This window comes from Struthio camelus, chromosome 6 (genome assembly GCF_040807025.1).
Source record: "Struthio camelus isolate bStrCam1 chromosome 6, bStrCam1.hap1, whole genome shotgun sequence".
Lineage (NCBI taxonomy): Eukaryota > Metazoa > Chordata > Aves > Struthioniformes > Struthionidae > Struthio > Struthio camelus.
The window spans coordinates 17,311,540-17,329,450 of NC_090947.1; the positions used below are offsets into that span (position 1 = coordinate 17,311,540).

General features: G+C 35.4%; 1 protein-coding gene across 1 annotated transcript in view; it reads right to left on the reverse strand.

Annotated features, from left to right (window-relative positions):
- The window catches only part of ZNF804A (zinc finger protein 804A), a 539,028-nt gene that overhangs the window by 409,043 nt on the left and 112,074 nt on the right, over positions 1 to 17,911 (reverse strand). Inside the window, exon 2 of the mRNA XM_068948362.1 lies at positions 1,264 to 1,407. Within this exon, the coding sequence (XP_068804463.1) occupies positions 1,264 to 1,407 (144 nt within the window). The remainder of the gene's footprint in view (positions 1 to 1,263; positions 1,408 to 17,911) is intronic.

The window sequence follows — 17,911 nt, forward strand, 5'->3', positions numbered from 1 at the left end:
TGGAGTGCCCCAGCACCTCGAGGCTTTCTCTTTCTCCTAACCCTAACCCTAAAGCATTTTCAGGCTACGCCTTGCGAGTAAGACGCCCTTTTCTGGCAGAGACGACAACCTCCTCACAGGACACGTCTCTTGGCACCACACACCTTCCTTTGGCAGCCCCTTTCCACATGGAGTGCCCCAGCACCTCTAGGCTTTCTCTTTCTCCTAACCCTAACCCTAACCCTGGTTAGGAGAGAGAGAGAGAGAGGGAAGTGTTTCAGGGAGAATCGCTGAAGGAAAGAAAAGCAAATCATTGGTTTATGTAATATGGATGTGAATTGTATGTGTAGCAGCTTATCGGCTTTCCCTCTAAATAGAGCTACAGGGCAAAGGGCGATTCAATTAGAATGAAAAGCAGTCAATCCAAAATTACTACCATGCAGTTCTCTAGTATCTACACCTCCATTTGATTTGACCAGATAAAAAAGATAATCACCCGCTGAGTGGACTAGGTAGAAACTTCCTGTTTAATTTTAACATTATATATCTCTTTGTTGGAGGTAACATGCATTGCACTTTCCTCTGATTTATATAGTTCTTACCACTCCAGATACCATGACATTGTGCTGGTACGCTATTGTCTTGTAGCGTACCTTGACAATCATGCTGTCTCTCTTCTCATGTGGAAGTGCTACTTTTATGACATAATAGTAGGATGCTGGATACGGAGCTGTGGTGATATTAAAAATGTAAACACCAGGGTTCTACAGCTTACGCATATCTTACTGTTAGCTGAACCAAAAACTTCATTACTTCAGTTTTTTTTTCTCCTCAGTGCATTTAAGTAAAATTATAACCCATTTCAGGACTGTATCTGTGCCAAAAGAAGGTTTACCAAAGAATATGTTAAACTTCCTACATTTATGGCAACAAACGCTTCTCAGTAATCTGTTAGGTATACCACAGTATGTATTTATATGCGAAATTAAACTGATAGTGATTTTGCATTTACATTTTTCATTATATATTTCACCGTTCTTTGTTCCTCTTCACAATTCAGCTGTTCACATTTCCCTTGGAGTGTTTCCCATTCTTTCCATCTCAGAATTTTTGGCTGTAAAAATCTTTATTCAGGATTTGTTTCTAAGAAAACTACCTATTTTGGTTCCCAGAAAAATTTAGACACAATTGACAACTGTGATGTCCAAGTCAACCTGAAGGATATGGGCACCAGATCATATTTCAATATTCCGTCTGGAATGTTTAAGTAGTAATTCCTCTTACCTGTTTGTGAGCATGATCATATGAGTTAATGTGATTGTCAAACTCCTGGTGTTTATAGTACTGCTTGTCACAGAGTTCACAGTAGAAGTTGGCTTTAAGATCTTCCAGAGCTTTTGCTATCGTGTTTTTCTTTTCAGCATAATCCTGGAGGGGGGGGAAAAAGTCATTTTAGTTTTCCCTCTGATGCTGGGAATGGATTTTGTGCTCTGCAGTTAATCATATTTGTAAACATTTACACATCCCCAAAACTAAAAGCCTTCACATATTTGCTGTGTTACACTGCACATATTTACTGTATCTGCTGAGAGGCTCACGATTTGCACACTTCAATTTGCTATACAGTTGACAGCTTCCCTTAAGGGCTCTGTCAGATGCTACACTACAGAAGGATTTCCTCAGGTTCTGTCCAAATACAAATATTTATCATACTGAAGGTTTTTTTCAAGTTAGTTTTTATCAAAGAGCACCTACTCGAAAGATTTGGCAGCTAATACACCTACGCAAAACAAGCACAAAGATACACATTCCAACAACTTATTTATCACATTTTTACAATGAATTATGCTTATTTAAAAGAAAATATATTAAAGAAACCCTGTTAGGTCATATACAGATGAAAAATGATGAACATTTTCATAGCTGAGATTCAATAAATGTTTGTCATACCTTTGTTATTTGTCAACTAATATTAGAAGGAGAGACACACATCTCTGTTTACCGTACATTAGCAAAAAAGCATTACAAACAGCCTTGCTTATTAGTTAGGAATACATTCATGCAATATTTATTAATTTCCTAAATACATTGACCATAACATGACATGTTCTGAAAGAGCATTGACAAGGTCTGTCATCCTGAGTTAGTTTAACACCAGTTGAATATATTTAACTTCAGTGAAATGACTCCTGTTTTTGAGAAGTCAGTGTGAGATAGAATTGCACCCTAAAATCCCTATTGCTGTAAACATTGTTTAAGAAAATACACCCAAAGGGGTGTATCTCTTTATTATTATTTACTTCAGAAAACTGAATCATTGTGACCTCTCTGAAACTGACTGTAATGCCTGCCTGTTTCCATCCTCTTCCTTGTTCAATTAGATTAAGACAAAAGCTGATCTCATACCATCAAACCTAAAATCGAGTTAATTTTGGAAAAGAAAGCCTATTTGCTAGCAAATTTTAAAGCTTGTTTGCTTGTTCACTTTCAAGTACATTTCAGGAGTTTACAATGGAAATTTTATTTTTATCACATTTTTATATTTCTCTAACAATGATGTTTATTAAAAAAAGAGGAACAATAGTCATATCCACAAGGCACTTATTTAAACTGGTACTTTAAATATAATTCAGTGTAACTGGACTGCTAGCAAACACCGTTGATTCATATCCAGAGGTATTCCCCTCATACAACTTTGTTCATTAACACTGCAGAGTAGAATCATGGAAAGAGTAGCAAAAACCATTTCAGAATTGTATTTCGAACACAAGCTCACAGGTGAGGAATATACATATTTCAAGAACATTTTTATATGATGGCTCATAAAATCTAAGTTTCATATAAAAACATATTAGCATATTAGTCAGTTAGCATATTATTTCAAGAAACAGAAATATTTCACACTTTGAAGTATATTTACGGTATATGGAAATCTATCCTGGAAACTCTGCATTTAGTTCTCTATACTAACTGGTAAGAAGGTATAGCTTTTGAGTCACTTCAATTATTACTAAGGTGTCTATGCAGCAGAGACAGCATATTTAGACCCTAAGCATATTTAGACACTCTCCTGAAACAGCTTAGAAGTAATGCTTGCCGTCCCCAAAGGAATCCCATCTAATTTTGCACAAATAAGAAGAATTTGTGGAATCTGCAATTATATTTGACATGCTCAATGTATCATAATAGAGCAGAGACACCATAACTCAAATGGTTTTACTGCAAAGTAACAAAATCTCACAGTGGTCTGTTAAATCCTTCAAGTAGGGTTCAGGGAGAGCAGACTAATTTTATTTTACAATTTTACATTAAAATTTCAGAGGCAATGTAGAACATACCACCATATTCACCTAAAGTAGATTCAAATAAATATATAGACTATAATAATGGAATTTGATCTTGCATGAGGGAGGAATGCCCCCTCCCACTTTTAAATGATAACATCTGCAAAATCTTGAAAAACTAGAAGTATCTGAACCTTAAAAACATATGAATGGCATTATTGGATCAGATCAACTTTTTGAACCTGTGTAAATTGTTTCTTTTATACAACTGAGGCAAAGTGATCGTTAGATAAGGACCTTGCCCTTCTTTGTTTTGAACCTGCATTCTGCCAGCTTCATTTGTTCTTACATACTCACTCTTTATTCCCTTTGTGCCATTCGTAACTCTACAAATCCCTACCACATTGTCTGTCAGGTATCTCTCTCCAAACTATATAATTCTAGTTTATTTAGTCATTCCTCATATGCAAGCCATTCATTATCTTTGCTTGTCCTTTTCACAGCCTCCAAAGCTTTTTGCATTATAATCTGTCTGTCTGAAAAGAAGACATGGCGAAAGGCTATACGACGGTGCCATGCAGTCCTACATTAATGTTCTCTATTTTGTTCCTTATACTTTTTTGTAATAATTCTTAGCATTTGATTTTTTTTAAATCACCACAGAGCACTAAGCCAACATTTTTAGAACTACTAAAGAACTACTTTATCATCTACATCATTTGCTGCTGCATAATACTTTGCTGGCAGGAGAATTTTCTTATCCAATTACTAATCCTCACTTGACTTGTGAAACTGTGTGTATGAAATACAGTAATCACTAAGCACTATACACAGCATGGGAGAATGCAATGCCACTTTAAAAATGGTGGCAGATGATCATTAGTATGACGTATGTGAACACTCCAAAATATGTTCATCAGTTTCTGCAGTAGGAGCAATGGCTGTCAATCAGCCTAAACGTTGAGATACTCTGTTTGTGATCTAAACATGGACAAAAGGCATTAACTATTAATTGTGGACTGTTAGACATCTATCTGCAACAGTAACGTATTTGCACCCAATAATTTCTAACAAAAGAGTAGCACAAGTGTTTCCACAAAATTTTTTAAACATTGGGGAAACATGAAAAAGGTAGTTTCTTCATGTTAACCTCTAAAAATACCAGATGAGACTTTAATTTGGTGGAAGATGATACTGAACCATCTCACCGAATATCTTTTCTCTTTTTACCGCTAGGTCTTTCCAAGACTTCAGACTGTTTTATTGCACATATGCACACAAAAAACCTCATCCAGTTCCCAGCTGCATGAAAGCCACTACTGAAAAAGAACTCTGAACTCTACTGATGGATCTCTTCTTGTGTAACCTATACCTCTCTCTGGTGCTTAATAAACACTTAATGCAGAATTCTAGAGATTTTCTACAGCTCTTGTATTCTCCAGGCTAGGTAAGAACCATTGCTGGATGGCAATGGGAACTAAGGAATGTCAGAGAGAAAAAGAGAGAAGGAAAACTACAGAAGTATTTATTTACCACTACACATAGATAACTCTGGAAAGTCAGCTGGATCCCTCAAACTAGTGGACATTTTTATGGAGCACGCTTCAGGCTCATACTTCTACCTTTGCCTGTAGAAAGATTAAACAGAGAAATAATATAATGTGAATTTACACTGTATAATCCACTCCATGTTGACTACCAGTGTGAATATTCTTGCTCCACAATCAATGTGAGCTCCTTTTATTGGACGAATAAGGTATTTTGCATTTATTATCGGCTTAAAAAGGTCAGGCAAGCAGTTACTGCAAAGTAAAATATGTTACATAAACAGACCCCTTCCTACTTTGTGATAACCTACCGGTAGAGTTATCCCCTGGGAGGATTAGATTACTCTGGTCTGATCCTCTGGATTTAACCACATTAGATCTGACAGATGTTCCAGTGTAACCTCATCTCACAAAAAAAGTATTTAAAGCTTTTTTTCTGTTCCAATACCCCAAAAAAGCAAAATCATATTTTGAAAGTTACCACAAAACTCCAGCTAATTCCCTTGCTTTTACAAAATCATTCTATATAGTTGCTGGATATACATGAAAGGATGCTGCTTACAAATTTGCTGTTACCAAAAAAGAAAAAAAGAAAAGAAAAAACCCAGGGAAAAAGAAACAGTCACAGATTAAGAGTAGATATCTCTATAGCTGAATAACTGGAAAAGCTATGGACATAATTAACAGTGATTCCTTAATTTCTGGTATATTCACTACAGTATCATAAAGACAGTACATAGAAGCAGATTTCACTGAATAAAATGTAAATTTTACTGATATCTCTTCTGCTATCTTGGTATTCCTATGCACATATAATTTTTTTAATATCTTCACATACCACTTTTTTCTCCTGTAAGCAATCTATATATCATCCACAAATACAGTTGAAGGAATAAATAAAAAGTCAGAATATATTAATGATATTAATGCACCCTAACACTAAATCTAGTTATTTATAAGGTTCTTGTCTTTACTAAGGCAGTGAGGCGAAAGCAAAAGGCAGCTAGATACATTGATCAAATTATTCATTGATTTTAACAAATTCATTTCCTTGCAGTGTATAATGAGTTTTAGCTTCAAATCAAAGTTTAAAAAGAGACTGGCTGTAAGAATAAATACCAACAATATTGTCAGATCTTTTTGGTTATCTTATTCCAAACTTGCCCATTAACTGTGAGATGTGATAACGACTCAAGAGGTCACAAACATCACATGATATTTCCTTTATTTCTTGATCCCTTCTGGCACTCTCCATTCAGGCAAAGGAGGAAGTTTCCACTAGCAATGTCCCCACTATTTCATTGCTCTACAGTCCCAGATAATTATGGGCCCAATAAGGAAATAGTACCTCCAAAGACCCCTATGTTGAAGTCCTCCCTCCTCTCTTCAAGATTACCTGCAGAAAAACCAACTCCATCCATATCAAAGCACTTATTATATATGAAGGAGCTAATGAGTATTCTGGTATGTGCTTGAAAATGCTATTGGAGAGGTGCAAATAATTATAAAAATCTTTCCTCAGCTTCCTAATAAACACAAAGATAGTACGTCATGTTTAAGTACACACCCTACTATTAAGATAAATAACAGTGAAATTAAAAGGAAATATCAAAATTGATTCCAGTTAGCACTGTCTGCTTTCTAATACCATTCTGATTTTTGAAACATTAGATTTCTAACAATACCTAGTAATGCAAACACTTATACAGCCGAATTCTGCCTTCCTTGCACTTTATCTGAACTTAATGGAGTGAGACGGATGATGGAGAACTGGGACAAAGCTGGACTTAGCAGAAAGCACGCAACATAGAACATTGTCCTGCAATGTTAAGATTGAATTAAGTTTAAAGGAAGCTTATGATGAGACAGCAAATTGTTATTGGATTTCTCTCATTAACTTACTTAAAGCATTTTCAAATATATAATTACTTTTAACTGGTACTCAGAATCACTATTTTTGCCATTAAAACTAACTGTTGTGCATATATCTAGAATTATTTCTATTCTAGTGCTTTAAAACTTATTTAGTTAGAGCAAGCACTTAAAAAGATGTCAGTGCTTCTCACAATTTTTTTGCTTGGACACTAGTATTAAAATGGGGCTCCTCATTACTCTTTATGAGAAAACAAACCTAATTCCAGTTGTAACGGAGGAAAAGTAATCTATCCCGTCTCTACTTCTGATCCTCTGAAGTCCATATGAGACAGAACTGAAGAAGGTTTTGCTGTAGAAAAGAAAGATTCATCCCTAGAGGGTGAAATAGCTTTCTCAGATCTGCCTTAAAAAAAAAAAAAACAACTTTTTCACTGAATGTTTATCATTGCTACGCAATACAAAGGGAAGAGCAAGACTAATATTAATCTCCTTTACTCCTCACCTAAACTAGAATAGAATTTTTGTTTAAAAAAATCTTGGGGTTGGTTTTTACAGTTTACTTTCTTTATATAGATATCTAAAACTTTTCATAGCTACTTATTATAATTTCATTGACAGGTTAAGCATCTAATGTAATTAGGCTCTTCTGAAAATCAAATTTTCACATTAGATCCTCACAATATCATTAAAAAAAGTGTATTTAAACTCCACAGAACTTGCACCCTTGAAGACAGACTGAAAATCAATCTTTAGCACAAAAGCCAAAACAGCAACAGATTTAAATTTTTATGCCTAGCAGGCCTCAATACAAATACAGTATGACAACACTGCATAAGTCATTTCATAAACTGATAAAGGGCACAGGATAGGGAAAGAGGAGTTATTTGTTTATTTTACCTCAAGACTGCCAGTTGACTGGTAGCCATTAACTTGAGTAAAAATGTTGCTCTAGAGCTCTTCAAGCATAAATTTGTTTGTGGAGCTACTTTTCAGCCCAGTAAAAGTTGCCAGTTAAGTGGGCTACGACTTCATCTTGAACTAAATGGCGGTCCAGATTATGAAATAACACTGCTCACCAAATGGTACCTGTGCCATTCACTCAGAATCTTCTGTGCTGCCGTTGGCGCCTTGACCTCCTTTAAGCCAGTTCTGCTACGAACAGGGTATCCTCATTTAAGAGATTTTTTATGTCTCCCACAAGCACACACTTTTATTTTAAATGTTACACAAACCCAATTATCAGGCACAAAAATAATTTAAATAACAACAACAATACAGAAGAAATCAACAACAAAAGAAAAAGAAAGCTATGGAAACAGTTGTATAAATACTTTTGTATAAATTGTATAAATACTTTTAACTTTAAATATGTGATTGATCAATGGGACAACTCACACACTGAAGTCTGCTTATCTATATTTCCAGAATTAGAGCTCTTGGTGATTATCAAGTTCATTTTTCCTAATCTTGGCTGATCTGTTTGATTGCAAAAACTTTTTTTTTTTCCTGCAAAGATAAGGTTTTTTTCATGACCCTCCATAGTGTTCCTCTTGCATTCAAAATATTATTTTTCCTGTATTTCTTCTTTTCTGTTTCTACATATATTTCTATATATATTTTAATTTTTTTTTTTTTGCTAAAAGAAAGCAAAATGGAATATAATGACCTTTTGGATGGAATTAAAGATCTTTCCCATTTCATTCCTGTCAAGAACACTAATTCTTGATGACTGGTCAAAATTGCAAACCATTCTTGTTTTAAATAGAGAACTTTATGTTATTTAAATAAAAAACGACTCCAAAATGTGGACATTATATTGTACATTTGCCTTACTGGAAAAGTTTCAAAACCATATATTAAATTATATATGTCCCCCGAGCTTTCACAGTCAATGTGTTTGTTACGAACAAAGCACTACAGAGCTTAGAAAGATGCCTATTGAAGTAAATGCTCACTGAAATCCTGACAGAAGTCTCAATACGGTTTTTTTTAAAGACCCTTTTACCAATTCCATTTTACTATGGTTTTCCAGCCCATTAAACCTTTTCATGCAAATTTACTATCTTTTTATAGCTTCAGGGACCCATCATTACTAGCCTTACTTTATATGTTTTGAAGTTATGTGCCACAAGCACTTAAATATCAAGTCATTGAAAAGATACCTTAGAACTGGGCAGGTCTAAAACAATCACATGCAGGGTTGTATGCTTCTGCCCTAGAAGTATGGGAAGCAGAAAGGAAACAGTTCCAGCTGGAACGTAAACCAGAAGGAGATTCTATTTGCCTGTCTCAGAATACTAAAATCCCACTTATCCCACTGAAAAGGAGCCTCTCCCACACAGATATCTCGTTAAATAAATGGAAATCATCATATAAGGCAGTACCAGTGTACTTTAAACTTTTAGGAGTTGTCTCATGAAAAATAAAAATCTAAGAATTAGACTACTCAACTCCTTCAGCTGACTAACTATGAATATGTATGAGCTTAAGGTTTGCATTAGGTTGCACTATGATGCACTTCATATTTATTTTCCTAATAGTAATCCCCAATGTCTTAGTGCCACCATAGTCAGAAAAAGACTACATCTGGGCAGGAAAAAAAAGTGAAAAAATGCATTATTACTTTTGGTATCTTTAAATGATATGAATAAATCTTTTCTCCCCCACCATCCAAGAATCTCTTCTTCTGCACAGTGTTGTCTGTCCAAGGGAGTGATAAAATTACTCAGAAGCCCACGGAAAAGGTCTGTACTAACTAGAAATGGAATTATGTTTATACTTCACATAGAGAAAAATTCCTTAAAAAAGCACAAAAAATACCAACTTATAATGTTGAAAATAGAGGTTGCTAATACCAGATAGTCTGGAATTCTATCCTTTGGAATAAAAAAATCAACATTTTTATGTTGTCATCATGGATATGCATGACATTTCTTGGTGCAAGGGGATTTGGAAGTATGGAAACACAGTAGGTTTTGGATATTACTTTTTCTATTGTAAAAGCCTACTGTTTTTTTCTAATGTAAGAGCTGTTGTTCTGGCTTTGCGATGCTATGCAAACACATTTCACTCATCATATGCACATACACTCCCAGTAACCCAGTCTCCCTCTTTCCCACACAGCTAGAAGAAATGGGATCAACTGACTGTCAGCTTTCTTGGCAGTGGAAAATGTGGGTGTTTGAGAACAGAGGTACAGCTTAATCACAGCATGCATGGCAATGAATCTCCAAGAACTGTAGTTTTTACTGTAAATATCCACCTTCTAATTTAGGGTTGATTCAACTTATTTTTCATAAGGGTAATCAGGAGATGGTCAGTCTAACTGAAAAGACATAGTAAGGCTACCTAGAAAAAGAAAAATGATCAGTGTTTTCAAATGCACGGATTATTTTTGAAGATAATGTTCTTTGCATTTCAGAGACTGTAAAAGTTTTGCAAGCTCACAAAGTATGAGAAAAGATCTGTAAGATCCTGACTTACCTTGGGGGATCTAAACTATCTAAATTATAAATGAGCTGATTGTATTCTTAAACGCAGATATATTGTCTTCAAGATGAGATGGACCTGGTCTTTGTCGAGTGACTCTAGGTAAAAGTCTAGCTGCTGACGAAGCAGCAGCCTACACACTAAATGCAGTATCAGAACATACCAGAGGAGTTGACGCAGGAGGATTTTCTGGAGGAGGATTGTTCAAGTCTAGGCAGGCCTTACTTAGTCTGACCCATGGCAAATCTCTTTTGTCCAATAATTTTAACTTAGTTTCTCATACTTTTTTAGTTTTGTGAGAAACGAGTGGCAGACAGAGCATTTATCATTGCTATGACCCTTACTTACTTACTTACAAAGTTACATAATAGATGCAACTCATGAGAATAGCTACTTTATGTGAATCATAATACTTAAGTTTTGAAGATTTCAGGTCATAAAACTGAATAGTTGATACCCAATAATTATGATAAAAGGGAAAGACAGACGGTACAAGCTTAATAAAAACACCACTTAAAACTCTTAAGTGCACAACAGCCTGAAAGCACACTGCTTTTAACTCCATCTTCTGGCCAAAGGGAGGGAGAAAAGACTGATGCTGATTAGGAGCGCTTCACCCTTGCCTTGGAAAAAGGGGAGAGAACAAAGAACTGTGGTACGGCCATGTGTCACGATATACTATGGGCCAGAAGGTTCTCAAGTTGAGAGCATCAGGTACTAAAAAGGCACGCAAAGGCATTTTTATCTGTATTGTCTATGCAGTGAAGTGTTCAGTAACAGCTAGCACTGGAGTGAGGATAGCGAAACCGAAATTTCTTACACACAATATATGTAACACAAGAGCGTTGATGGAAAACATGAAAAAAAAACTGCCTATTATCACCAGTAACATTTTCAAGGAGACTTAAAAAGGGTGTCAGGAGTGTGGCAGTATTCTATACTGCTTTATTGCCTGAAGTGAGATAAATGAATGATGAATGACACTGAGATAAATGCAGATACAGTATTTACACTGCATTGTCAATAAACATGCACTGAAACAGACACAGAGAAAATAAGCCATGTCCACAGAATATTCAAAACTTCACAAAAAAACATATTTTAATTGTATGTTAGCGTAAACAATACATTTAGGGTGGTCCTTAGTCACACTTCTCCATTTTTCTCTGTTTTCTGTCCTATTTTGTACATAGGGATTTGTCAAAAATACCTAAAATTCTGTAAAACTGTAGAGAATGTCATATTGCCATGCTGTCAGTCACAGAAAAATTTTGTTAAATATGTTTTCAATAAAGATTCACACAAGTTCAAGGCAAGACAGGAGACTGAGATCTGACCAAAGTATTTCTGTCAGTCTGTCACAAACCTGCAGCGCTCAAAGCAACTATTAGAGAGAGAGATGCTAAAACACAAAGCTAATGTAAGCAGTGGTAATAGAGCTGTATCTAGTTTTTCTGGTAAAAGATCAACAGCAATAAAACAGGTCCAATTTGAAACTTCAGTATATGTATTCCACATACCTTAATTATTAACCATTTCTATTTGAGCAGCGCCTAGAGGTTCCCACTGTTTTAGGGACTATCAGCAAAAAACAAAAGACAGACAAAAGTTTTAAGAGTATGATTCTCGGTATCTTCTCCTCAATAGCAAGGCTTCTTGCGTATCTCCAGTTACTGCTCCTCCTCTACCAATTGTGTCAGCAGGAGCACACATTTACAGTTAGATCAGCAAGCTGACTTAGACTAAAAATACTTCTTTAGGGGAAATACATATATATTTAATTTAAAACTGAATCAGTTCACATATCTAGTTAAGTGATGGGCAGATCCATCATCATCATGCCAGCACAAATGATAGGGTCGTCACATGAGTGCAGAGAAAGTGAAAGCGCTGGCAAAGAAAGGCTACCAAGGAGGGGGTCAAAGCTCAGAGCAGAAGTATAAGGTCCAAAAAAGATTAGTGTGAGAACTAAAAATAAAATCCAAGTCTCCTAAAACTTTGTGCTTCATTTGAAAAATGTGCAATTTCAGGTTTCCATAGATCTACAGGTCCTTATTTAATCCTCACGAAGGAGGAGCAGCATGGGCTGTAAACCACTCACCAGTTACAAAAAAAGCATGACCTTGAAGATCAAGCATCCTGCAATGCAATTAGAAAAAGACTTGAAGGGAGAACTAAATAACGACACAACACGTTGGACAGAAATGTATACTGAGGAGATTCTAGCATTAATGCTGAGCTCAAGGCATTCAGTAAGAAAAACAGATTTTTTACATACAAGCACTGACTTTTTTCAAAGGCTTCATATTCTTGGATTGCTCAGTTCTTAGCCTTAAGCCATCCCTGCCCAGCCAGAAGTTTCCCCTTTCTAGCTGAAAGGAGCTGCAGCTGCCATGAAGAAATAAACAAAAGAAAAATTCTCAGCACCATGGAAACTAGTTGATGCACAACATGCTTTTTCAGCATGAAGAATCTGTGAAATGTGTGTGAAATTAGCATTTCTGAACCTGCTAATGACAGAAACCATTTTGTTAAGAAGCCAGAGTATGTGTAGCATTGCTGATACAGGAGTCAGATTTTCAGGACTGCAGTTTATCTACACTTAACAGCATGATAACGAATATTAATATTGCAGTAACATAGTTATTTACAGAAGAAACTAATTTTACCTAATGCCAAAATGAGATGGCTTAGAAAAACGACATCTGGATACACAGACTAGTTAGGAGTACTTAAAATATTGATCCCGAAGTAGCAATAAGCAGATATACAGAGAAATGATAAAGTCTCTCTCTCTATACATACATGTATCTGAGCTTTCCCAAACCTTGAAGGTCTTTAGATCTAGGACTTTGGTGTTTTGCAAAATAGAGAATTCAGCCAGCAATGGCACCAGTGAAGTCTAATTTGTTTCGGACTTTTGTTTCAGGAGTAAGTGTGGAACAATGTGTTCATGCTATAGTCTTTTCCTCTTTCTTGGTGTTTGTTAGATCTCTGTCCTCTGTGGTCATGTGTAAAACTTAAAACTTTGAGATATTTGCTTTTCTATTATTTTGATTGCAATAGATTTTCTATTTTATGTTTACACACATGTATGTTAACTTGTACAAATACATAAAATGGCAATACAAACCTCACTTTGGAAACCAGCCTTAAAATATGCTGTTTTGTAGCTAAAATGATCTATCATCTTGACGAATTTCCTGTGGTAATAGAAATGGATTTGGCAGACTTTCAGGGCCATGTTCAATCTTACAAATCTCTACGTATAAGACCCATGAAAAATACTGAAATTAGGTAAAACCAGTATTAGAAAAAAATGTCAGCACAGTGGATAGTCTTGGGTTAATGACTAAAATCTAGACGGTTTTAATTATAACCTTATCAGAAAGGAGTGTCAGGCCTGTCTTCACTGTCCAAATGCCATGGAAAAAAAGAGCATGAAAGTGATAACAGCTTGTGGTCAGCAATACTCATAACAGCATACCTAGTGCTTCCTCCTATCCCCACTATTCAGTCTTCCAGCTATTTCAGATCAATATTCCTGTGGTATTCTAAAATATGTTAATTTAGCACAGGTTTACCACACAGAATAACTACAAACCAATGCCTTGCTTCTTGAAAAAATGTGCTAAAGAGCTGGAGCTAAAGACTACAAGAAATTTATATTTTGTCATTGCAAGATAGTATTTTCTGTGCCTCCAGGGAAAAGTTATAATCATTTGTTCAAATTGGATTCCATCATCTGGTAAAATACTTCATGCTGCTGAGTCTTTTAACTACTTCAGACAACCAATTTGCTTCTTAAGAACAGGGTGGAAGGTTACTCAGTAGAGAACATTCATAGGAAAGTTTTGTGTCTAGATGCTGCCGGGAGATGTTAAATGAAGATAAAGCACTTCCTTTTTTTTTTTCCAACTTCATCTACAACAATGCTGGTGAACTTTTAAAGCCTTTATACATATTTTAATGGCTCATCTCATTTTAAGTGTTCTTTTATCAAGTATTTTGCAATATTTTGACCCGTTTGCCTGTCATAAATTTTACAAACCAAAGCTTGAAATTGTATGAATTGCATATAATAAATTAGTAACTGGATTTATCACAAGTAATATCATAATCTTGTTTTTATAAACTGCTTTTAAGTTTTTTCTATGGAATCATATTAAATCAACTAATGGCAATATCCCTGTGTACAATAGGAATGTACTGATAGCAAAACACAAGCTCAGTCAGGTCTCATAACTTGAGTCAGCAATTGTTCTGTGATATCTTCAATTTGTTACAAGTTAAATCCTCTTAAGACCACCAACTAGAATTCAAAAGGGCGGACACGAAAGTGGCAGAAAATCAATACTGTCCTTCTGTCACCCTCCAGAATCTATAAAACTCTTTATAAGCTTCATTGTTTCTTTCTAATCTTTGGTTTCTTGAGATTTGCTTATGTAATATTAAAAAAAAAAAAAGTCCAGAACAGAAACTTGTTACTTTTAGCATTAAAAATCAGACCTAAACTGGTTCTTTGTTGGGGTTTGTGCAGATACTATTGTGAACAAAAACCGGACTGCACTCCTTTTTTTATCAGACAGAATAAATCTGAGCTGGATTAGGCCAAAACTTTAAAGGCACATTAACACTAGTTTTGTCTGTATTAGTTTTATTTTAGTTCTTCAAAAAGTACAGTGCCTCTATTTACATAATTATAAGGGTCATTATATAATGCAGTGAAATAAAGAAGCCAAAGAGCTTTAGATCAGTCTTTAAAAATGGTTTTCTTGCCTACTGTATTTTCAATTATAAACAAATACCTGGCAACTGCCCAGCAACTAATAATCAATAAATGAATCCTGGAAGAAAACATTAATTTTTCAAGAAAGGGATTTTAATAAGAAGCCAAGAAAAGGTCATTCTAATCAAAAATAGATCAAAATTAAAATAAATGCAAAATCCAAAACTTTGATATGAGAATTTAATGGGTGATATATCTGTTATCAATCTTCTCTTAAATAAAGATCCCTGAACATAAACAATAGGGCAAAATATAGATTTTGGCAGACTGAAAATGACAGTTGGTGTCCTTGGAAATACATAGAAAAGAATTAGTGCTCAGCAGTATCCTGTTTTTATTTAGAGTCTTTCCTTGAGAATGCTAGACATGTCTACTGAGTATTTTGTATACAGTTTCTTCTGCAACCTGAACCTGTGCGTTTTTCAAACAGTTTTTCAGGATTTTGCACCTTTCACATTAAAATTTGATTTTATAGCTCAACACGCACAAGCAAGGAAGTGATGGAAGTAGAAAAGTTGTAATGGTGGTCATCATTTTAGTCTTTAACAACTATTTTTAAATACTTGCTATCCAAATAATTTTTGTCTTTATTATTAAGACTTTTCTTTGTCCAACTCAATTCATACAGAACCTCTCTGATGGAAATGTATACTTCAACATCTACAGTTAATAGAAATAAAGAAAATAATCCTACAATACCCAGTATCTCATCAAATAAAAAAGACTCCCTGATGCATAGGATCAGTTATGCTCCCAGGTAGTAACTCCAGCCAATCAACCAGCCGACAGCCACTGGTCTCTAGGCCACCCTCAAACAACGTTTTAACCGAACGTCTTTTTGGCAGTAACAGAAGGTGAACAAATTCAGTTTCAGGCTAACTGAGGCCACAAACAGCTCTGTAATCATCCCTTAGAGCTAATCACAGGTGTGCCAGCTTTCCAGAGAGTGTTGAACATTGAGATCTCAAGAAACGATATGCAAGTGCTGAGGGAAAAAGAACAGAGCAACCCCAGTTTTCCTTCAGATTTCACCTACAGCCCCTACTATTCTCATTGAGGTCAATAATTCATCTTTCTTCCTTCTCCATATGCAACTTCCTTCTTCAAAGGCTTCAGAACAAAAGCTGCAATATTCTATCTCAAAGACATTTACGTGGCCCCACTATGTAAAATGCCATGCATTGTGATAATCATTGGCTTATAATTACAAGGGTGCTTAAAAAAATTGCCTGAAATTTGAAAAACAGACAGCAGCTCTACATGTTGTAGGATCACCACATAAAAGCCAAGGAGACTATGTTAACTGAACCACAAAATGCAAAAATGCCCATGCTCATGAATGGCCTGGTGCACTCAAAACCGGGGCCTTCCCATATTAAACCAGAGGATGGCAGTTTTTGTTCTTTGAACAAGTGTTTCACTGCTGACGTATAACACTGCTGAGAAGAAAAATACTGAAGAGCCCTAACTGATATGAAGTACAGAAAACCCTATAACACAGCATGATACTGGAAGGTTATGTATTTTCCCCTGACTTCCTTTAGGAGATACCAAATACTCAAAACTGCCATCCAAATCTTTAGGAAAATAACCTAGATAAGACTGACAAAATCTCACCTTCTATGAGGTTAGTTTAGATGCTTTATATACGTATATTCTCTATATGAAAAATATTTTCGATTTGAAAGTGTCTTACAAGAAGGAGTTAGAGTTAAAATTAACACTTCTAATAATAGCTCCTGGAGAAGTGGTAAGAATGAGTAAGAGTTTGCACTCTTTTCTGTTTATTGAGCCTCAGTGTTCTACTATTGCTTTAAAGGACAAATCAGAGCCAGAAAATAAGAAAATATGGGGCTTTTAATGATGACCTTGCATACTTAATTTTAAAGGCAAAGAGAATAGAATAATCTAATAGAAATTCATTTACTTTTTAAAAAGCTTTCCTACACTATTTTCTCTCATAAATTGGTGAAAAATTCATTAGCATGAAGCTTTTTTTTCCACTAACAAATACTTTTCCCCCACCCAATTCTAGTCATAATCTTGTTCTTTATGACATCGTAACTACTTACCACACAAAAAATCATGAAATAAAATATTTTCAAATTCCATTTAAAAGTTATAAAGTCATAAAAAGTAGCAGAAAGAAAAGCTATAAATTAAGAACTGTTCAATAGTATAAGTGAAAATAAAAGTCCTTTTAATGTATATTTGAATAGCTGTTTGCATCTAAAAATATATCCCGCAAAATAAAAGAGATATTTTGGAGCATGACTGGAAAATTATTGCCTGAATAATTATACCAATCTCCAAAAGAAACAAAACTGAACATTATTGCTCTGTGCTGGTGTGTAAGGGTGTGTGTGTGCACGTGTGTGTGTGTGTGTGTATGTATACATACACAGGAAAACAGGAGTTTAAAAGCATGCTTTTTGTCCTTCTAGTTTTTTTCAGCAATCACAAGCACTGTTTTACAAACCAGCATGGACAGGATGCTTCCTGGTGTTGAATGCTTTGCATGTTGCTTAGCTACATGCTTAGCTACATTTCTTGAATGGATACATAAATATCACTCATAACAGTTTCAAAGCTCTCTGCCTCTTGCTTCAGTCTTTATTTTGGACAACCAGCAAAAGATGGGTACAGGAGAGAAAATCCCCTGCACTTCCTCAGAAAAAATGAACAGAGGAGGGCTGAGTCACAGCAGAGGAAATCTCGTGTGCAAGTAACAGAGGCAAAGAGAGTGCATCTGCTATATTTTAGGGCCTAACCATTACCGAAGTAGTATCTAATCTACCATTACCACTTATGACATGACATCAAAAATAGTAACATCAATGGGATTAACGGAAGTTTCTACTGGCATCGGGGAGCCAAACAAGTTCTCCCGCAGGAATTTCCAAGCAGAAAGACATGACTCAGGACTGCTGCCTGTTAAGTGTGAAAGT